The 24316-nt window shown below is 35.6% G+C and overlaps 1 protein-coding gene across 1 annotated transcript in view; it reads right to left on the reverse strand.

Annotated features, from left to right (window-relative positions):
• The window catches only part of LOC129238675 (beta-alanyl-dopamine/carcinine hydrolase), a 74398-nt gene extending 52229 nt beyond the window's left edge, over positions 1 to 22169 (reverse strand). The window contains exon 1 of the mRNA XM_054873776.1: positions 21626 to 22169. Within this exon, the coding sequence (XP_054729751.1) occupies positions 21626 to 21709 (84 nt within the window). The 5' untranslated portion in view covers positions 21710 to 22169. The remainder of the gene's footprint in view (positions 1 to 21625) is intronic.
• Between the last annotated feature and the right edge of the window lie 2147 nt (positions 22170 to 24316).

The raw sequence follows: 24316 nt of genomic DNA on the forward strand, positions 1-24316 counted from the left end.
TCTCTTGCTTCCGCCAGACTCCGCTTCGACCAGTATTGTTGATGTGTCGCCATCCATGAATTCTGTGAATGGCAAGAATTTAATATTGGTATCTATGATTATCGCAGCCCTAGGTTTGACAGCGCTTTTGTCATAAATTACCTGTGTGTTTTGGACATTGAGGCCTTGAGGACGGCCTCTATAGATCCAGGGCTCTTGGATCAGCCCTATGTTGATACCTCCGGCAAGTCTTCTGCTAAGCTCAGTGGTGGCAGCCTTAGCATGGTGAAGATTTGCCTGGAGGCACCTCATTTCGCCGGTTGGTTTTCGGAGTCTTTGGGAGGACTTTCGTCCTCTTCTTGTAACTCCACTGCCTCCATTTGGTCAACTAACTCTTCGGTCGTTATATTTTCAGATTTCAGCCTGAGGGTCACTTGTATGAAGCGGTAGTTTACCCTACCATTGTACTCCTTCAGGCTGGCGGCTGATTTTTGGTCTACCGCTACGACTAGCGTTACGTTGGAGCCTTTTTCGGCTCTTCTTAGCAGGCGCCAGGAATCAACATTGAGGCCTTTATTCTGCCCCTGCACAAAGTCCAGTATCTTGGCTGTCTCGACTTTGACTGAGTTGGGAAAGTACCCCACTGCGATCCGAGAGTGAGGAATTTTGGATTCCTCTGTGGCCCACAGTGTTGCACCCTCCCACGGCGACGCATTAGAAATGGCCGCCTTAACCCATTCCGCCGAAGTGCTCTCCTTACAATGCAGGACAAGGTATCCTGCCTTGTAAGTAGTGCCCAAGAACGCTGGTTTTGTGGCCATGTTTTTCCCCGCCAGTATTTTGTCTAACAGGAGTTGTTGGATGGAGTCCATTTGCTCGGTTGTCAGTACCGTGTTGGGGTAGTCCCTAGCAAGTACTGCTAACCTGACTCCTGTTGTTATGTCTTTGTATGTGGCAGTGGGCTGCCACTTTTTGCTCTTTAGAGCTGCGTCTTTCGATGTGGACGGACCATCATCTTTAGGCCGCTTTTTTGCTGCTGCTTCGGGTGGTGTGTCCTCAACCGACCTTAGTCGTTTCGGCCCCGTCGTTGGTTTTTCTGTGTTTTTGCACATGGGTTCCAGAGCCTTAGCATAAGCTTCTTCCCTGGTTAGCCCTTTTTTTAGGAAGTGTACAAGCCTTCTCTTGCCCGCACCACTGAGCCTTTTTGGCTGTTCCTTTTTCGGCCCTTCGCCATCGGTGTTTGGAGTCGTCTCGGCAGTTCTCACGCCTTCAACTGCGGACTGTTCCTCCTTATTAGTTTGAGGCTTGGTGGCCTCTTCCTGTTGAGGTGTGACCGCCTCTGGTTTTTGAGGTATTTTGCTAGCCTCTTCGTTGAAGCCTTTTTGGCCGCTTCCGCCATTTTTTTGTTTTTGTTTACTGTTGTTCATTTTTGTTCCCACGAGTAAAGGGGTATATCGGTCACCTGCGCCAGTGCCCCGGTAGCGCAGGAAGGCATTTTTGAAATGGGGCCTCGCCAGGGCGCCCCAAGTCCGCATACTAGCGACTAGATCCCCCTCTAGCCAAGCATCCCTCGGCGTATGCTGTTCCACCTTGGATTGGGGATTTATACTTACCCAAGGAAGTTTACTCTTCCCGCTCGACTATATTAGCCAGGACCCCAACAGAGACATGACCGTGCTGGGGTATCCTGTTTCCAGTGGCCACCGCGGGGAGGAATAGTCGCACTTCCGACAGTCTTGCAGTTACGGCACAAAGTCCACGAAGGCCTTTGCGTTATTCCCCCTACAAAGACTGCCAGCAATGACCACCAAATATGCACCTAAAAAACTATAATGAAGCAACACAGATACACCGTGCTTTCGCATCACTGGATATAAATTTAGGGCACATTTTTTATTGCATGCGACTGCGACTGATCAACAATTTTTTTTATCGCTTCGACAGTTTTACGACCTAATTAATAAACAAATATATTTATAGAGAAATAGATGTAAAGGTGTTAATTAGCATTTTGCATGATTACAAAGTTTAGTATACAGTTTTTCCCAGCTCTTCATTCATATTATCTGGATTGTTTACAATTATTTAAATTATTGCTAATTTTGCTACCAGGCCCTTTTGATGTGGTTTATTTAATTCAATTTTATCGTTCAAAATTTCACGTTGAGAATAAATTAGTAAATTTTAAATTATTAAGTTTTACACGCTTAGCCCTTAGTTTAGCCATTGGCAATTTAGATTTGAATTAGGGGGGCTTTCAAGTTTTAGTTCCTGTTTTAGCTGTAGCGCCGTGTTTTGCGGTTATAAAAAAACTCTACAATTTACAAAAGTAATTAAAATATACTACGAAAATTGCGGATATTTGAAAAAAATATTTTGACTGTATAAAGACAGAAGTGCACGTTCGTCCCGCCCGTTCAATTGCATATATCGCTGCTGGAAAGGAAAACATTCATGAAGATCAAAATGCGCTTACCTCAACGGTTTGTGATATTGGGACTGGCTAATTACTCATGCCTATTGCTCATGGTAAACGTATTGGCTATATGGGGTTTCAACAACTTGCGAATGAAATTTCGAAGAAGCATGATTTTATGATATTCCGCAGCGATTTGCAGGTCTTCAGACTATTTGATACCATTTTAAGTCGTCCAACAGGCAGATATCTACAGCCAACCGAAGCTGTTGATGTAACGGAGAAGATGGATGGGATTTAGGTTGGCGCACTGCCCCAGGCTGTCGAAGAAAGGAGCACCCAGTGACCTTAATTATCTAGCTGCCATGTCTGGACATTTACAGGGCAAGTGATCAATTGTCTCCTTCTCTGAAAGGTCCTCACAGCTTCTGCAATGGGGGTTAAATGGTAACCCTAGCTTTTCAGCGCGTGTGCCGATCGTCCAGTAAACGGTAAATACAGCAACGAGTTTGGAAATTGAATGGCGTAGAGTCCCCAGTACTTTCTGCGTCCTGTGTCTATTGTACTGTGGCCAAAGTGTTTTCGAAAAAATGGATATCCATCTGTTCTGCGCTTTTCTGAGAAATAAGTTGTACAACTCCCCTTTAACAACAGTTAGGGGGCTGCCGATGACCTGGTAGGAGACCTCTGAGACCAATTCAGTCGGTCTGACTTCCTGGCAAGCTCATCAGCAATTTTATTTACCTCTATATTCCTATATCCTGGAACTCAGGTTAGAGAAATATTTCCTGCACAACCAAAAGATTTAATCCCCCTACACAAGTTGACCAATTTGAATTTTGGCGTCGTCCGAGCCTTGAACGCGGTTTGACTATGGGAAAAAATTTTAATATCTTCCTCGCTTCCACGTTTCCTAAGAATTATGCATGCCTGCAGAAGCGCAAAGACTTCTGCCTAAAAAACACTCGCAATATTCAACAGTTTTAAGGAAATAGATCAATTGGTTGATTTAGAGAAAACCCTGTTCCGACTTCGGATTCCATCGTGGAGCCGTTAGTGAAGACAAAGGTACCAGAAAAAAACTTATTTATTACAGAAATTGATCACAACAAAAGCTTTTCAATTTCCAAGATACTATTTTTTTAAATAAAAATAATTGCAGTCTGAGTATTTTTGTGAAGAAGATTTAAATGAAAGTATTCACTAATGTAAACACAACTGAAAGTTTCACGAAAAAGTTGCATCATTTATTGACCCATTCCACGCCAACTTCCTTGACTTAAATTGGAAAGCAAATAATTTGACCGATGCGCTGATATAAGAAGTTGAATTATTCTGTAATGGTGAAGAAATGGGTCATTGCTGGCTTATGAGTAGCAGTAGTGTAATTCACTAAATCTAAGGGATGCGACAATTTTTATTTCTGTCTACATTATTTGTCATTTTCACTAACGATTGTGCTATTCTATTTATTCAAACTGATAGAGAGTGGCAACTTTGTCAAATTAAATATCAAAATGAGCGAATAACCCAAGGATAAATAACAGAAAAACATACTAGCCAAGCTATTAGATTCAATTTTGAGTATTTTTCAATTATATTTGCACAAAGTAATTATAATCAAATAACTCAAACTTCAAATTAATATTTACTTAATACTTTTGGTGCATTTATTGCTTTAGGATATCATTGACAGCTTCTAAAAGAAGCGGGTCAACCGCAGCCAAGGTACTCAATCAAAAATTTCGTTTGCAGCTTGCCGCTCCACTTGGGTCGTAGGAAGCCGCACCTTTGTGCAAAACATGGGAAGGTTGATTGCTTCTGTTGTACGATATATTATATATATGCTTCGACTAACGGCCGACTGGTTCATGGATATCGCCCATCGCTCATCCACGGGTCGTTAATAACATCCAGTTGCGAAAAGCAATGCAGCCAGCAATATAAAATTGGATTTTAGAATTGAATAAGCGTGGAGATTACAAGGTTTAGCTGTTTTGGGAACTTCTAAGTAGAATGTCAAACTAAGAAATTAGCTCCACAGCAGACTCTGGAGTTAACCGGCATAGTTTTTCCAACTTCTCTACATAGTTTTTGGAGCTTCCCCTCTCCAAATACAAATGCACAATCGCGCTGAATTTTAAAAACTTTTTAATAATGTAATTTCACTATTTTAATTAAAATCACAAATTCTTTTTTTATCGTTTGAATTAGGCGCATCAAAAATGTTGTTGTTTATTTTGCGATAATCAGCGAATAGCAAAATCGTTAAAATTGGGGTAAAGGAAAGAAAACAATAATGGCGAATATCGTTAAAAAGAGTTAGTGAATGTCACTACAGGCTTTGTATAAAACAGGTTGAGGTTAAGATTAGAGAACTGTACTTTACAAGATGGCGCAAAATTAATCACCCTATCGAAAAATTCGAAATACTTAATACTTTTTTGTTGTTGTTAAATAAATCTCAAATAATATACGAATATTTATCTTTGTTTTGTATATATATACAGTTACTCACACCTTATTTGATTCAGTTACGATTTTTTTGTAAAGTGTTCTGCATTTCATAATATTTTGCGAAAATGGAAAAACAGAGTACGGAAATATTTTATTTATTGTATTTTATTTAATTTTTCAACATAAAATACAAAAATGTGCCCACTCATTGAGTATTTTTCAATTATATTTGCACAAAGTAATTATAATCAAATAACTGTTTATTTCAAATTAATATTTACTTAATACTTTTGGTGCATTTATTGCTTTAGGATATCATTGACAGCTCCTAAAAGAAGCGGCTCACCCGCAGCCAAGCTACTCAATCAAAAATTTCGTTTGCAGCTTGCCGCTCCACTTGGGTCGTAGGAAGCCGCACCTTTGTGCAAAACATGGGAAGGTTGATTGCTTCTGTTGTACGATATATTATATATATGCTTCGACTAACGGCCGACTGGTTCATGGATATCGCCCATCGCTCATCCACGGGTCGTTAATAACATCCAGTTGCGAAAAGCAATGCAGCCAGCAATATAAAATTGGATTTTAGAATTGAATAAACGTGGAGATTACAAGGTTTAGCTGTTTTGGGAACTTCTAAGTAGAATGTCAAACTAAGAAATTAGCTCCACAGCAGACTCTGGAGTTAACCGGCATAGTTTTTGCAACTTCTCTACATAGTTTTTGGAGCTTCCCCTCTCCAAATACAAATGCACAATCGCGCTGAATTTTAAAAACTTTTTAATAATGTAATTTCACTATTTTAATTAAAATCACAAATTCTTTTTTTATCGTTTGAATTAGGCGCATCAAAAATGTTGTTGTTTATTTTGCGATAATCAGCGAATAGCAAAATCGTTAAAATTGTGGTAAAGGAAAGAAAACAATAATGGCGAATATCGTTAAAAAGAGTTAGTGAATGTCACTACACGCTTTGTATATAACAGGTTGAGGTTAAGATTAGAGAACTGTACTTTACAAGATGGCGCAAAATTAATCACCCTATCGAAAAATTCGAAATACTTAATACTTTTTTGTTGTTGTTAAATAAATCTCAAATAATATACGAATATTTATCTTTGTTTTGTATATATATACAGTTACTCACACCTTATTTGATTCAGTTACGATTTTTTTGTAAAGTGTTCTGCATTTCATAATATTTTGCGAAAATGGAAAAACAGAGTACGGAAATATTTTATTTATTGTATTTTATTTAATTTTTCAACATAAAATACAAAAATGTGCCCACTCATTGCATTGTAATGCAAAACAAAAAAAAAACAGCTTAAATGATACAGTTAAATAAGAGCAACTATTTATTACAATTTTTTTTTCACAACGTACAGCGTGCCACCTTTGCAACAGCACACTGTCCACAGAGCATATTTTAAACGACTGCAGTCAATTAAATGTCTTTCGACTAAAATTTTTCGGAACTATTTCACCCAGCACACTTCTAACTATTATAAACCTTGAAAACATGTCTAAATTCATAAACTATCTTAAAGCTTGTAATATACTACATAAAATCTAAATAATTTTAAACTTTGTACTTAGATATTAAACACAATATATGTATATGTACATTTTAACAAAAACGCAATTTTAAAAGAGAGTCGAAGGCCTTGGCTGCTAGCACTCCTGTTAGTTATTAAGTATAATAATTGTATTATTGTACCTAATCATAATAAATAAAAAATAAAAATACAATTTTTTTTTAATCTTAAAGTATTTAGTACCTTGGCGGGTATCCTTTATTATCAATTACTGCTTGAAGTCTACGTGGCAAGGAATCAACCAATTTTTTTGTGTACTCTGGACTAACTTGGTTCCACTCTTCAAGTATCGCCTTTTTAAGATAAGATTTGTTATGGATGCCATATTTTCTTATATTTTTCCTCAAAACCAGCCACAAATTTTTGATGACATTCAAATCCGGTCAAATAAACATTCAGCTGACAATGAGCCTCATTGCTAAAGATTATTTCCAATACATGATATGCTGCGTGATTTCCTTGAGATTTCTACTAAAGCTCTGATAGAGTAAATTATTGTAAGAAGCAATATTTGAGTAGAATATCATAAATTTAAGGGTATCGAAATTTTGATTAAGATCTTAGATATCATCCGTGGCATTGCTGCTCCAAGTAGATACAATAAAATAGCACAGTGCTATCTCCATAATGCGGACCAGCTCTAGTCCGGTTGCTTCCATAAACCGGGCATTGCTAGAAATGGGACTCTAAGTTCAACACGACATACCTTTGTCTCTGTTTTGCATATTCTTGCTAAAAACGGCATTGTAACAGTAATTTTTCGTAAGGAGATAATTTTTGTTCATGTTCATTCATAGTAACATTTTATTATTTTAATTGTTGTTTTAACAGGCTGATGTAAAATTAGCATAAGCGTATAATAACAGCAAAATATTATATATGCAATAAAGGGGTATGCAAATGTATTTTTAAGAAAAAAAAAAAAACACGTAATTGGAGTAGTTTTTTTATTATTATGAATTATTATTATTAATTTTTTTTATTATAAAGTGTTGAGAGCTAAGTTTCTTCAATAAAATTTAATTCTGAAATCTACATTCCTATGTATATTGTTAATTTGCATACACACTTTTTATACTCGTACTTGAGTCGCTTTACATTTTTACAATATTCGGAATATTTTTCATGCTGATTTATTTGCTTAAAGTTTCTATTATAAAAAAAAGCCTCATAAGTCAAAGACTCATACCTATGCATTTTTGCATACCCAGAAGTGTACTAAAGATTCTGATTAATCAGTTGAAAATTTGATGAATATTTTTTGAAATTTGATGAATTTTTGTGAGTGTTTGGTACAAAATTGGAAACTCTGATTTAAGAGGCTTTTGTGATACGAACCTTGTTCTTACAAAAAATGTATGAAAAATATTACGTTAAAGTTAAAGTGACTTAATTATCTAAGCACAAGTGTGTGCATCACAGCTCAGTGAATGGTGTTCATATGTATGGAAGATGGCAAACTACCTTTCCTGTGGCTCTTTTGTGAACATTTTTATGAGACAAAAGTTTAATTTCAACTATTTCAGCCTATGCGCATGCAACTATAAAACAAGAGTGCAATAGTACACAAAAATTGGCTAGCCAAGTAAAAGCCATAGCAAAATATGCCGTCGAGCTTCCTACCTCACTTCCTCCCTGACTTCCAACAACTCTAATATAATTAAAATAATTTGTATGGAAATAACCATGTTTTGCCTTTTTTGATTTATTTAAAAATTAACACAATCGAAGTAACTTGAAAAATAAAAAAGTAAGCTACTGTGTTTATACGCGTCAAAACTTTCTTTATGTCCCTCTCATTCCGTTTTTGTCAAATATAGGGTTTTTCAGTAAGAGCGCTTCAACTTTTGAACTTTTTTGAATAAAACACAAACGGTTTGACTTTTTTAATTAATTTTTTTTTATTATCGAGTTTGAACATATACATTTAAGTATGAAATTCGATTTCTTTTGCCTAACCACCGCGTGCACGTTTTACGAAGTCCAATCGTTGAACCCAATTTTCGACCACTCTTTTGCATAAATCGGCCGAAATTCCAGCAATTTCGCGTTCAATATTGGCTCTGAGCTCACAAATCGTCGCCGGCTTGTTACTGTAGACCAATGACTTCACATAACTCCAAAGCGGGACGGCTTGTAAAATGGACCGTAAAATGGTCGTAATGCTCTTAAAGTAGCAGCAACAGAACGATTATTTTCTTAAAAAATTTGTACGATTTGCAATCGTTGCTCAAGTGTGTAGCGTTCCATGATGAAATGTATACTAATGAAGTTTACAAATGACAAGCGAAAAATAAAAAATATTGCGTCGTTCGCCCTCCCTATCGGAAAAAAGTTGAAGCGCACCTATTGAATACCCCTATACTTCGCCGGAGCGTTCGCAAGGCATTCAGTCTGCCAGTGCTGTAATTCATTCATATATGCAAAAAGTTACACTACTACTAGTTTTAGGCTTTTAAAACATCCCACAACCAAATATTCGAAAAAGAATATAAAATTCGTTGATAAATAATTAATAAACTTTCAACCGGTTTTAAATAGACGTGACCGAGCATTTATTTTCAACTATTTTGAATGGGAATTCATTATCTGTTTGTTGACATAGTAAGAAGTAGAGGGTTCGCAATTTATGAGTGATGAAATGATATTTTCCAAATCTCTCACTTTTACAGGTAACGATTCTTTTTGTGGAATTTTTCGATGACGTTTAGGAGCTATATGTCAAGAATTTTGCGCTGAATTTTATCTGTTAACGGCCAGTATAGATCTCTCAAGAGAATGCTCAAAAAAAATGTTGCTATTATTGGTTTGTGAAATTAGCATTTAATATTTAGCAGTTTCGTAGAAGAAGACTATGCTATCACTTTCCCTTTGAGAAATAATGAAGCTCTCACATATTTCTGCTCCAAACTTGGGTCCATTGTGCTCTTTTCTAAAAAAAGGCACTTAGAAAATGATAGTAAAACGTGCAGCAAAGTTTTTAGGAACTACTTACCGCAGAAGAACTGCATTTGTCACAAGACACTTTTTTTCAGCATTTCTAAGCGTGTTTGAATGAGGAGTTTTCGTGTTTCTTTAGTTCGAACTGTTTTTGGTTTATTCACATTAGGTATGCCAATATTAGCTGAACATTTTGATACCGGAATTCTGGGGCCTGTCTCGGGATTCACCTTGAGATATAAAGGGTCTTCCAATAGCAGGTGTTATCTTGAATAGCCCGCTATTTCGGTAGATGCCACTATCGAAGGGACTTTTTTTGATATTTGACAAATAGAAACTACGGCATTAATAAAAATGGAACGATACACACGTTGTTTAAGCATTGAAATTATTAAAATTCACTATAAAAATGGTGAAAATTTGGCAATTTTTGGTAAAACTCGAACATTTTTGGGGTCATCGTGAAGCATATTATCGGACCGCAATACAGTAATTGGTGAAAAAATTCGAGCGGTTGGGACAAGTTAGTGATGTGAAGAATAAAACCCGTGAACGTCGCTCAAGAACAACCGAAAGTATTGCTGTTGTAGCCGAAAGTGTTGAAGAAAACCCAGGTTTGACTATTCCTCGTCGTTCTTTGGATTTAGGCATTCCACAAACGTCATTACACCGTATTTTGCATACAGATTTGGGTCTTAAGGCTTGTAAAATCCAGTAAATACAAGAACTCAAGCCGGCCGGCTCATCAACAACGTCGCGTCTTTACTGATTGGATCGTTAAAATGCATGAAAATGATCCGGAATTCCATTGAAAAATTATCTTGAGTGATGAGCCACCTCGGTAGCTTCGTCAACAAGCAAAATTGTCGGATCGGAGGCTCAGAAAATCCAAGAGTTATTGTTGAAAAGCCTCTCTATCCTCAACGTGTGACTGTTTGGTGCAGTTAATGGTCCGGCGGAGTCATGGGACCTTACTTTTTCGAAAATGAAGCTGGAGCAACAGTTACGGTGAACGGATTGCGCTATTGAGAGATGATTAACAATTTTTTATGACCGGAATTGGATGGTATCGGTCTGGTCAACGTTATTTTCAACAAGACGGCGCTACGTGCCACACAAGCAACGAAACCATTGATTGAATATCAAAATAACACCTCTTATTGGAAAACCCTTAAAACTATTTTAATATGAGTAAAAATTCAATAACTGAACGCCTTTAAACATATCATGAAATAAAACCATTCAAAATTTAGGATAAACTGATTTCAAAAATCACATACTTATTAATACAGAGACGTCTTAACCCTTTACCGCATATGAGCCCATTAATAATATTGCAGTTTTAATTCAATTTTATTTCCAAATTAAGTAGTATAAAATAATTCAAATAATTCAATAATTCATTTTAATCCTTCGAATATATATTTAGCAATAATAAAACGCAAAAAAGTGTGTATGATTTCGTCGACTTACGAAATAACCTAACTTTTGTACAAGGGAGTGAAAAAGCAGAATTAAAGTGCAAGTGATTCATTTTCAAAAAACAATAATAGAGTGTAACGTAAGTACTTTTTGACAAAAAAAAAATCTTTTTGTGTCGAGATACTCATCTTTCTCGTCGGATAATAATTTTTCCGCTTTTCAATTGTTGTCTATGCTTTAGAACTAATTTTTATGTATGGATCTGTAAAAAAACAATATGCATATAAAACTTTTTCATGATTTTTCTTTTACTTTGACTTATTGATAACACAGGCCTGCGAAATTTAACTTTTTTCAGTTTCACAACGCTTTAGCTTTAAAGCCCATTTTCTTAAATTATTGTACGATTTAAAAAAAAAAACTGAAACTGTTAATTTCAAAATGTCATAACTTTTTTTTTTAAAATCATACAATAATTTAAAAAAATGGGTTTTAAAGCTAAAGAGTTGTACTATACGACCTTTTCGTCGAAAATTGAAAAAAAAAAATTGTCTATCCCAAAAAAAATTATCAAAAATGGCTAAAATGGCCATTTTTTGACCTTTTAGGCTTCATTTACCAAAAATCCTGACGTGATGGAGCATTTTGAAGGTCAGATTCGTTTTCAGCGCATAAAAAACTACAAGAAACAAGTACAGCCATTCTAGAAACTCACACTCGCAGGACTGTGTAATTAAATAAAGCTACTTCCACTGTGAAACAATTTTATTAGGCAATGCTTTATTAATTCATGCCGCAAAGGGTTAAAACCAATGTCTTCAAATTAGTAATTATTCAGTGTTTATAAATTACTAGTAAAAAATAGAGAAGCTGTTGATTGATATTTCTTGCTTACCTATGTGAGAGCTAATTAAGTAATATATAGGAAGTACCGTTACAGAAATACCCTGTAGGATAGAAATACTATGTAGGATAGTCTACGCTGAGTATTCATTGACGTTTCAGTTACTGTTTATCCTGTTAAATGGGTACTACCCGTCAGCTTTGTTTCGCCCCTATGAATATTTTTTCCTTAAATAATTCATCAATTTTTATGAAGCTTAATTTCAGTAAATTTTGCTCAGAAACGCTGATGTATTACAAATTTTAGTATTAGAAGCGCTAGGTTAGGTAAGGTTGACTAGATTAAGTTAGTCTAAGACAAGACACTCGTTGGCCTTAAGGCCCATTGTGATACCTGCATTTGATTTCCATCTCCCAAGCTTAGTTGCTTAAACCACTTAGATCTTTTTAAGAAGGAAACTAAGACTGAGACATTTTGAAAATTTCCCAGGCCTTCAAAGAAATAATCGCCAAGATATTTGGTATGGCTCAATTTCTTTTTCATCTTCAGAGCTCCTGCAGAAGTCATTGTGAGGTACATCCATTCTACAGGCTAGGGGCCAATCGTGCAGTTACCCGTTTAACACCTGTGGTGACGCTGTGAGTTGATCTGTTGAATCCCAGCAGACGTTTTGTCCTTTTAAGATTTTATTTTGGTCAGAGCACTATGGTGTTCCTGCAGTTAGTAGTCAGAGACCACATTCTATTGGCTTCCGCGATTACGCTCATTCGCTCATGTGCTGTACCACTCGCTGGAGGTCATAGCCTTTCTTTGCACACTCATCCGCTCTATCATTTCCCACCACTCTAGAGTGTCCGGGGACCCAACAAAGTGTGTTTGTTGGATAAGCGAGAGCGACTTCCTGCATTCTTTAAAACATTTTGAATTGATGCACATTGGGGTCAGTGCCTTGCCCGCTGCTTGCCTATCAACAAAAATGGTAAGGTTTGCTGGAGGTAAGCCATTAGTCTTATCGTTTTTGCTGCTTTGTTTTTAGCTTGGAAGACTCGATACGGATCTAGGAGTCTAAAGGAGCAATTTAAGGATAATTTTTTCAGGTACACTCCTGATCCAGTGCCATGGTCCGTCTTTGAGCCGTCAGTATAAGTATGGTGACCACTATCATCTGATATGACTCTGGTCTGGTCTCCTTTCTGTCGGGTATTCGTATTTTATAGTCGTTGCTCAGATTTATCTTGGGAGCCAGATAGTCTGTTTTTGACGCGTCTTGCAAGTGTAGTAGAACTGATGCATGACCGCGCGTATTTTCTTTTCACATGCCTGCTGCTTTAATCCTGGCGAAATCAAAGCGAAATAGTTAATCAGCTTCGCAGTTTCGCTCAATATCGCAATGACTTTGAACTCTTTAAGAAATCGGTAGAATTTCTCAAAAAAATCTGTAGTTAGTACTTACATAGTTTGTTGATTGGAATAAGTTGAATTTGTTGAATTGATTTTATATATTTGTACAAGGTGGTGCAAAATTAAGCACCCTATCGGAAGCTGCAGAATACAAACATACGAGTAATGGAGTCCGTAAAGGTCAAAATAAAGATGTCCATCACTCACAATCATTTTTTTATTGAGTAGGTCAAGCTATTCACAAAGGAAATTAAAATTAGTTCTATACAAAGTGGCACAAAATTAATCATCCAATTCTATTTTTGAATAATTTTTTTGTAAATAAGCAAAGCAAATTATATGACTTTAAAGGTTTTACTTTAAGGTCAATAAAATCTACTTTGTCATAGAAAAATTCAGTATTTTATTCAGCTTGTATTACTCCAGCTACGGCTGTGAATGATTAATTGGTTAAATGTTTCGAGAAAATGAAGCAATTTAGTGCCCTACAGAAAAAGTTCTAAGTTGACTTAGGTTCTTTTATCAATTTTCCACAGTAAATGCTTTTAAGTTTTTACGCTACTTTTCACAACTGTGAAATGTTTTTCACCTGAAAAATGTATCCGCTTATGAGAAACGTGAAAAAAGAAATAATAATATGTTATAGGAGGGTTAAGGTGGTAGGGTAGGGTTGTCCGCTCAAGATAAGCAAATTGAAAAAAAAATTCTTAAGGATTTGTGGTATGTAGTGAAAAAGTGTCCGCTTACGGAAGGTGCCCACTGAAGAGAGGTGCCGTTAGGAGAGAGTACACTGGATTAACAGCATTTCATTATATTTAAATTAAATTAAATTCATTCTCATCTGTAAGAATGCATTAAATTGCGCTTTCATTTGCCGAGAAGATCGCTGCATCTCTCATTATCTCATCGTTGACCCTCTATTGTTACGAACCAGACTCATCCCAAGAGTCTGGTGAGCCATAAGGCTCAATAAATTTATCCAAATGTGTTTAGCTGCACCAAAGTAGTGTGCGCTAACAAACCTTGGGTTAGGTTAGATTGAAGCCGTTGTCCACTATGGGGCACACTCAGGCTCACAGCCCACTGTAATGCCGCGTGGGGAACTTGTCCTTATCTCTCCTAAAACCAGTGTGTACTTTTCAAAAATTTTAGAATACCCTTGATTGAGACAGAACTAAGGCCTTCCAATTCATTAAAGTATTGTCTACCTAAAATGATGAGTCTACGTCTCGATGGATCAGGACAGTGCACAACATGTGCGGGATCGTCTCTTCTCTTCCTCATCTAGACAACTTCTGCAGAAGTCAAGTGTTTGCACACTCATACTCTGGGCGTGCATGCCGATTAAGCAATGCCCCTAAAATCAGTGTGCTAAGGCTGTGCTTATTTCTTCTTAGCAGAAATTCTGAGAGTCGGCCACAGTTGTCGGGCGATTCTGCATGTGGCTTCATTGCGCCATCTTTCATTCACCGCTCTTACGATTTCATCAAAAATAAGCAGCTTACATGTTTGCAAGGGTATGCCTAGCACACTGTCTATGTACTCATCGGTCAATTTGGTGCCGAGCTCCGCTAGTTCGTCGGCTCTACAATTACCCTCAATGTCGCAATGGCCAGTAACCCATGTTACCGTTAGGTGAAATGACTCAGCCATCTCGTTTAGGAGACGTGTGGCACTTCACGGCTACTTTGTAGGTTATCGAATGCTTTGTGAGGATTTTTTTGAAGCCTGGCTGTCAGTTAAAATATAGATATCATCTCCAGGTATCGCATTACACTGTACCAATGTCACGGCTTAACAAACCATATGAGCTATAAAGCAGCTCAAATAACTAAACACAACTGACGAGAAGCTCAGGTGACAGTTTTCAACATTCCTCGGCTACCTCACTCTCCTTAAGCTAATCACTTTCAACTGATTTCAGTTGTGAATCATATTTAAACACAACATTTATCACCTTTGCCGTAGTTTATTTATTAGCTGTACGCATTCATATGCACCTCATTAGTTAATATGACGCAATGAAAACCAATAAGGAGTTAGGGGTAGTCAGACTTTTCAAAAATTTCGATTTTTTTGTATTTTCTTAAAGTATTATATCTTAAAAATATTGTGTGAAAAAAATAAATGTGAAATCCGACAAATACTTTTCGAGTTATTCAACAATTAACAAAGGGCGCTCGGGTGCTCCGGAGCGTTCGCAAAACTTTAAATGCATTTTACTCAAGACTATGTTTTTTGAACTGGTGATCACTATAACTTAAAAACCGCGTGGTAGATTTCAATAAAATTTATACTGCTTTTGAAAAAAATCGATTTTTTTTAAACAATTAATTGTCAGTTTTTTTCGCAAAAATCTGAAAAATATTTCCTGAGACCACCATATTGTTAATTGTGAAAAAAATGCTTCGATCAGGCACAAGATTATCTATTAATAAAACTAATTTCTCTTGTCCGGTTGATGAATCTCCAAAGACTTGTGATGATCAGCGCAAGAGACTTCTAGAGAAACGGTCTCCATACAAACAGCGATAACTTTAACAATTTTTTTTTTGAAATTTTGCTAAAGTAAAGTCGAAACATGATGTATTATGCTATGCTTTTATTTTTATAAAATAAAACAATTGACTAGCAAAAAAAAATTACGGAAAGTAATAATTTTTTCGGGCCTCTGACTACCCCTAACCCCATAAGGCAATATTTTTAAATTTAAGCTTTAATATACTTATACATTCAGACTTTTCTACACAAAAAAAGTTACTTAAAAATTCCAAAAATTATTGCAACAAGATATTTCAAGGCTTGTTTGGAAAGCAGAACATAACAGTTTCGCATTTTTTGTGTTTGTATTCTTAATTCCGAATAAGATCAAAAATAAACTGGGACACTTATTTATTCTAACTTTAATCCTTTATAACTTTAGAACGGTTCAACCAATTTTCAAAAGGCAAAAGAAAACATAAAGTATTTAATTCAATATTTTATTATAAAAACGAAAATAATACAATATTTGAATTATTTGGAAGTTTTCCAGTTACAAAAAAAATAACTTATATTAATTTTACAACTCAAACATAAAGCGGGACAGTGATGAAAATCTATATATTATATATAAAAATTCAGCCGTTTTTCCCGTTGTGATGAACTTTACGGAGAATAGCTCAACCGACTTTAACCAAACTTTGCCACATTGAAGAGAAACATGTGGAGAAGGTTTGTGTTTTGAAATTTTAGGAATCGGATACCAGGGCCTCGAGAAATAGGAAAAAACGTAGACCCGGGTAACCCTAGGATGTGTTTGTACAATATGGGTAGCAAATGGAAGCTGTTGACGATTTCTATAGTATAGAGTATTTTTCATACCGTTCCGTGACTAGGGTCTCGAGATATAGGCCAAAACGTGGACCCGGGTAACCTTTGGTTGTGTATGTAATACATATAATATGGGTATCAAATGAAAGCTGTTGATAAGTTATACGGGGTAATTTGCATACCTATTGATGACTAGGGTCTCGAAATATATGCCAAAACGTGGACCCGCCGTGTCTTTGCACCGAATTAAACCAAACTTACACACATTGTTAAGTAAGTATTGAAAATGGGTTTCGTAAAGTTTGGTTGTAATTCGGAGCAGTGGCAATGGGTACAGCGTTCTTTTGATCCAGCCATAATGTCGCTTACTTTTTTAACGCTTGGGGCGGAACTGAACTGTCAAATTGACAGTGTGAGTTACAATGTGTCAATATTTCTTTCTGATTTGGACGCCATAGGGAGAAGACGTAAGTGCAAAGTGTAAACATTTTTTGTGAATTGGAGTGAATTTGGAGTGGATTTTGGAACAGTGAATAATTTCTTACGAAATTTGAGAATTTATGTGAAATCCGAATGTTCAAATGAAATTATGTTTTGTGGATTTATTTTTTCGGTTCATATGCGATAAGCTACGATACACCATGAGTGAAAAAAATGGTAAAAAAAATGAGAAAACAAAAGAAATTGTTAAAGGATGCAAAAGAAGAGCACGTAACTTTGATGAAAAAATTAATAGTCTTATCATGCAAATTGTCAACAATTCTTAGAAGAAAAGAGATTATTTAGAAAATCACAACAAAATATTGTAAAATAATCCTGACCATGTGGACTTGGGCTTTGAAACACATATGCATCGAAAATATAATCCACAAAATTGAAAAAAAAAACATGTTTTAAAATCTCAGAATACCATAATTACAATCATATTTATTACAGTACAAATGCCAAGACAATCACGTAATCATATTGGTCGTTCGACAAATAATAATAAGCGCATGAGAAATGCCCGGAATAACGCGACATCAGAAGAACGTCAAGAACAAAATGAAGTAGTCAAACGATTGATGATTAATGTTATCCAAGCAACTATTTTAATTGGCAAATTCAAGAATGAAGACGTTCTAATATCAAGAATTTCAATGATTCCACCTGAATTGCCATTTGAATTCAAGCGTTTGCAACTGCCCATTCGTTTAGCATTTGCAATAACTATCAATAAATCACAAGGGCAAACTTTAGAAATATGCGGGATGAATTTAGAAGAACCAGTATTCACCCATGGTCAACTATACGTTGGCTGTTCACGTGTTGGGAAGCCAACAACATTATATATTTACTCAAAAACAAATAGAAAAACAAAAAATATTGTTTATGCCAAAGCGCTTGATAAAGAATAAAGAAATAAATAATATGAAAATCATATCTTTTCTGTTCTAAACCATATCTATTCTATTTTAGTGTGCCCAGCGAAGCGGGCCGGGTTTGCTAGTATGGATATAAAGGAAAACTGATAACCTAATATTTTGCGAAGAATCCCTCTGCGCTAATTATTGCTTGCAGGCGTCATCGCTTGCAGACTACCAGAGTTTTAGTAACATCTTTTGGAATATTTGCCCCCATATCTCTTCAATGGCTGATTTTAGGTAATTTTACCACTAATCTGCCGCTTGCGCATTTATCCTTCAATGTGGGCCACAAGTGCCCAATGGGATTCAGATCTGGGCTCTGAAGAGGATGGGGGAATACTTCTTTACATTGTAAAGCAACTTTAGAATCAGCGTTGTATGCTTTGGATCGTTGTCGTGTGTGAAGGTGGACGTTGCTGGTAGTTGTAATTTTTCGACAGTTTTGGGAATTAGCTCCTTTAATATTTCTAGATAATTTATTTTTGCCATAATGCTTTCAATAAAACAAAACGAGCTCACCCAATTTGCCGCCATTGCTCCCCAAATCATTACACTCCCGCCACCATGTTACACAGTACCAACCACATAAGACGGATTGAGCGCTGTAGCTTCCCTTCTAACTTCAGAAATTTTCGGGTTTTTGTTTATTAAAGGCATCTTCTCTTGGTTACATTTGAGTTAATTTGGGAAACTCTTGCAGTAACACTTTTTCTAAGAAAGTAATGGATTTCATTATATTTTTTCAATGTATTAAATACTGTCGACTTGAGGTTTTTCAAAATCTCTGCAACTTGACGCATACTTTTCCCTCCGGGGTGGAGTTCAGTTCAGTTCTTTTAAATCTCGATGTTTGCTTATTCAGCTTTCCTCTTAAAAACTTGCAACGTCAATGGCAAATTGTGAGAAATAAAACTAACTTTTGCAGTTTAGTTATGAAAAAAATAACAGAATATTCATAGTTTACTAAAATATGTTAAAAGATTAGGGAGTCCAACTTTGTTTGAATTTGAAAAATTATGTTATTGCCCTTATTACTTAAATTCTACGCGAAATATTTCTTAAAAATCTGTGAATAATTTCTTTATTTATATAAATTTAATTTTTTTTTGGTTTTTTTCGTGTTGCAATTTATTTTTGGTTCACTGTATTTCTTTTCAGGTAGAGGAATTTTCAGAGCGTTTTTCTACATAGACCGTAGATATATATTTCGGAAAATCGTATGTAATGTAACTTAACTTTTTTTTTTTCAAACAAAATAATATTAATTAATTAATAACCACTTTCAATAACAAAAAAAAAAAATTTGTTCATTTTTGAAGAGCCATTTAGATGAAAAATTTTAAGAGCAACCATTAAAAATATGAAGTAATAAAACATCTCAAGATGCTAGTTTATTTTTGATATTAAATTAGTATTAAATTAGAAGTGATTTGCAGGAAACAAAAAATGTACACACTTCCAAAAATATAGTTTTATCACCACTTGTGAAAATTGAGGTTATCACAACTCAAAGTGATTATCACAGTGAGTACTTTTTATTGTTCATATCATTTCACTTTGCGAAAACAACAACAGAAGTAGGTCACGTCTTATGAATTGTTAAAATATACGTTCCTAATGTTTTAAACGTCAGATTAAACAGAAGGAAGATTAAAAAATCGTAAGAGTGAAGCTTTAGTTCGCTGCAAACAAACAGCAACGTGCAATTAAGGGTTTAATTTCATAGGGTGGGCCATGTAAAATTTGCTTTTTGAATCGACTATAAAAAAAAACTAATCAATATTTTTTCAAACTTTTTTTTTTATTTTGAAGATTGAACATTGTCATTTATGAATGAAAAATAATATCGTTCAAATGACTGCCACGACTGGCTTTACAGTAGGCCATTCGATCAACCCAATTTTTAAGCACATTTTCGATTGTTTGGGCTCCAATTTCATGAATGGCAACTTCGATTTCGTGTTTTAAAGCATCAATCGTCTCTGGATGGTTCGCATAGCATTTGTCTTTAACGGCTCCCCACAAAAAATAGTCCAACGGGCTTAAATCACAGCTCCGAGGCGGCCAATTGATATCGGAATTTCGGCTGATGATTCGGTTTTCAAAAACGGTAGCCAAAAGTTCCAGTGTAACTTTGGCAGTGTGACAAGTTGCACCGTCCTGTTGAAACCAAATGTCGTCCATGCCATCCTCTTCAATTTTTGGAAACAAAAACTCGTTGAGCATGTCACGGTAACGCTCGCCATTTACTGTAACCGCGGCTTCTCGCTCATTTTCGGAAAAAAATGGCCCGATGATGCCGTCAGACCAAAAACCGCACCAAACAGTGACTCGTTGTGGATGCATTTGCTTCTCTCCCAAATCCGACAATTTTGCTTATTGACATCACCACCGATGTGAAAATGAGCTTCATCAGAAAAGAAGAAGAAGACTCACCACTTTGGAAATAGGTTTTCAATAATTCCCAATTTTGTTCAAGCGTATAGCGTCCCATTTCGTAAATGTCAAACTTTTAAGTAAGTTATGAACACATTTGTCATATCATTTGTGTTACCATTCTCAAAAAAATAGGTGGTTCAAAAAGCAAACGCTATATGGCCCACCCTGTACATACGTTTGATAAAATAAATAAATGTATATTAGGCCGGGTCGATTTGTGGGGAGGCAAAAAAATCGCTCATTGCTCTGTGAAAATCATATTCTAGGGATCAAAATAAGAAACTTTGCCGAAGCAACCATACCTCTAAAACGAATTCTGATGTCCCCCAATTTGGGTCGAACTTTTTAGTTTCTTTTCTCATGTAAAGGTCATGGTGATATTTTGAAATGATTGTATGGGAACCCCCCAGGGGAGTTCCAGGGGGTGTGCCACTGGCGTGGGTGGGGGCGTTAGTGGGGGTCGGTCATACATTTGGAATCGATTGGAGCACTCTAAATGGGTCAAAGTGGGATTTTTCAAAATTTGCCCCTACCCAAAAGTTCGACCCAAATTGGGCGACATCAGAATTCGTTTTAGATGTATGGTTCCTTCGGCAAAGTTTCTTACGGTAAATGGCTTTTTTATGAGCAGCTTTTTTGTGGCAGATATATACTGGGAAGCTTCCCATTGCCTGGAGAGGGGCGACCGCTGTTAGAAGCACCTTTTTCTAATCATTTTAGTGTTTTATGCACATCTGAATTATTATTTGTCATAAAATTAATAAGTGGTTGCACCACTGGGTGTATTGCTTAAATGATTTTTATCATAAATGAATGAAATAGCTTTAAGTAAAAATATTGCTTTTTGTTTTTTCTTTGTTCACTCCACTTCGGAGTCTAGGGCCACGGCAAGACTCAGTCTTGCGTTGATTTCGTTATTCTATTTTGATTTCTGACAGGGTAGGTGATTAGCCTGCCGCTACCAGTCCTAAATAGTGGGAATGCCCACCTGTCGTTGCTTAGGAACAATGCTTTCTAACTGTTGAGAGCACCATCTGTATTGCACATTTTTCTGGCAGAAGGATCGCACAGATAGTTGAAAACTTTGCTAAATTTGGTGTGTCTGCGCTATTACCGCGTTTGCTCGCTTCCTCTTGCTTAGGTTTTAAAAAAGATATCGCAATAAAGAAATGGAATTTTTTTTATATATTTAAAAAATTTTTTTTTTTTTTAATTTTTTTTCTGATTTTACGCGCTTATATGTCGATGCAGTAGTCTTATAAACTCGCACATGTCAATGCAAAAAATAAAACATTTCCGTCTTAACAACCACTCGAGACAACTTTGTCTACTAAGAATATAAAATTACAATTTTATAGATAACAGGATTTGTCTTGCTATTTGTTTAATAATTAATATTTTGTCATCTCACCATATCAAAACCAACATCGTAATGAGTGCCTCTTGTGTAAAGTACTGGAATGGCTTGGCGTCTTGGAATATTTTTAGCCGTCATCGTTGCAATATTCGCTTATCAACAGTTATTTTATTTACACAGACTCTTTTATTAATGATTACGCGCTTATCAAAGCGATTAGAGAATATCAACAAAACTTTTTAGAGATATAGAAATACAACAACGCCGATTGTAAACACAACTAAAAATATTAAAACCGCAAACAGATAACCGAGCACGCCAACTTTAATCGACGGAAATATTAGCATATATACAATAGAAACGTGAAACGTGAGCAATTATGAATGACTTGTGAAAGCTAATATTTAGTAATCACTGTAAGTAATCACGATGGCGCTAGCAAATCATGTGCCACCAAATATTGATTTATTGAATATTTGTATTAATATTTCGAATTTTCTATATTAATATTTTTGAACAGGTTTTGTTCAAAGTATAAGTACATTTGTAGGTTCCGGACAGCTGCAGACCGTTTGGCGGCAATACTCAAACTGAATGAATTGAAAATTCTTAGCAGCGAAGAGACTTCGTTTGCCGGGTTTTCAAGTCGATTGGTTCGTTGGCATTTTGGTGTCCGCGTAGCGTCGCGTGGCGTCATGCTGCTGAAAAATGTTCTACAATTCTACAAAATAAAAAGACAACGAAAATAAAAACACAAACTCACGAAACCGTTTCAGCAATAACACCCAAGTATGTATGTGCATTCATACATATATATGTGTGTATGTATGTATGTATGTATTTAATCGTGCAATAGCACAATAGTCGACAATTTGGGGCTGTTGAAGTGGCTAAGTTTTTATGTGTGGCTAAGTGTGTGCGTGCGGTGTTTGGGGCTGGTTTAGGCCGTTGCTGTTGCCGTTGCCGTTGCCGTTACTGGCGTTAAGAGAAGCCACCAATGCTGAGTTGTATTTGTGGTTGTGCTAAATAGTTACGTTACCGTTAAGCGGGTTTAAAACATTGACATTTGTGCATGCAAAGCACTTACGCGCATTTTAAGTTATTCAAATATACATACATACATACATACATACATATACAAGTACATATACGTAGTATGTGAGCTTGGCAGTTGCATCGACATACGGATGTGGCCATAACAAAGCAAAGCCGAAACGTAGGCTTGACAACCGGTGTAGGGGTGATTATGCACGTTCAAATAAAAATTCATAATTTTGTTTCCTATAAATCTAAATATTACAATCTGCCATGCATACATACGTACATATTTATGTATGCACATGCAAAGCCACCTACGAGCTCCCTAAGTTTGCCAGTTCGTGCGACAAGTGCCGACAAAGCAACTCAAGGCGCCGCCAACGATCATATTTCAAAGGCGCGCAAAGTGATTTAAAAGTTGTAATAAGCGAATGAAGGAAAATACCTGTATGCAAGCGTCAAAATCAATCAAATCCCGTTCAGGAAAGGAGGCGCGTATACACAACCAGTGTTCAAGAGTAAATGTTGGGTGTTGTATTAGTTATTTACGTACGGTATTTATTCAACTTTTCAGCTAGAAATAAAATAATTTTTGCAGATTAAATGAATTTAATTTAAATTGACTATATAATTCATTTAAAAATACCACAAATTTAGACTTCGAAGAAAATAAGTCAAAGGCTAAGCAATTTGAGAGAATGAAGCTCTATAAATAGGAGCGTTAATGGCATAGTTTTAACGGCAGTTTCCAGGAAAAAAAGTTCAATATTCCGAAGGCAGCATTGAGCGATGGAAAAATGTATGCGCTCCAGAAGAAAGCGGCAATCAATTATCGCATTAATATTACAAAGGTTTACAAATAATTCATGTTTATTTATTTTTTTTAGCCAGAACCAAATCCGTTGCTGAGTCCGGAAATCCATATAATTTTTTTCTCTCATTTAATTTCCAGCGCGTCGACAAATAACGGTTTTGGATTAAAAAATAAAATAAAAAACAGGTAGATCATAAAACTTGTGATACTTGCATTCTTGTTGTGCTTCAAAAACATTTCTAAAAATGACATTAACATGAAGTTTTATAATTAAAGCTCATAACTCTAAGTAATTTGTTACTAGAAAAACTAGTGATATTAATTCTTAGTTGGCCACATGTTAAATTTCACAAAAGTATGCTCAGTGAAAAAAATTATATTTTTATTCTCATGCGAAAAACTTTTATATCTATGGACGGATTTTTTTCTATTCATGTATATCTTAAACATTTTCTAGATTACTTAGGTTTAAGAAATGAGGAAACAAAATTTTTCGAAAGTCGTTATATTTCTTATAACATAAATGAAAATTTGGTTCTAAAGAAAAATGTTTTTTGGTAAAAAAATTTTTGAAAAAGAAACTGTCGTTTTTTCAAACTTTGTTAACATCTTGAAAACTCATAACTTCGAGTTGGTTATAAAGCAAAATATTTCTTAGGTAACAATTTTTTTGAAATTTTTTGATGATCGTTTTCATATATATTTCTTACTATATAAACGGAAAATTTTCATATTTTTACAATACTTTTAAGTTGGTTCTCAATCAAAATATTCCATAGTAAAAACATTTTTTTTAAGCATTTTTAGACATATTTCTTACTATATAAACGAAAAATATTCATATTTTCATAAAACTTTTTAGTTGGTTCTAAAGCAAAATATTTCGTAGAAAA

The sequence above is a fragment of the Anastrepha obliqua genome, chromosome 2, assembly GCF_027943255.1.
Source record: "Anastrepha obliqua isolate idAnaObli1 chromosome 2, idAnaObli1_1.0, whole genome shotgun sequence".
NCBI lineage: Eukaryota > Metazoa > Arthropoda > Insecta > Diptera > Tephritidae > Anastrepha > Anastrepha obliqua.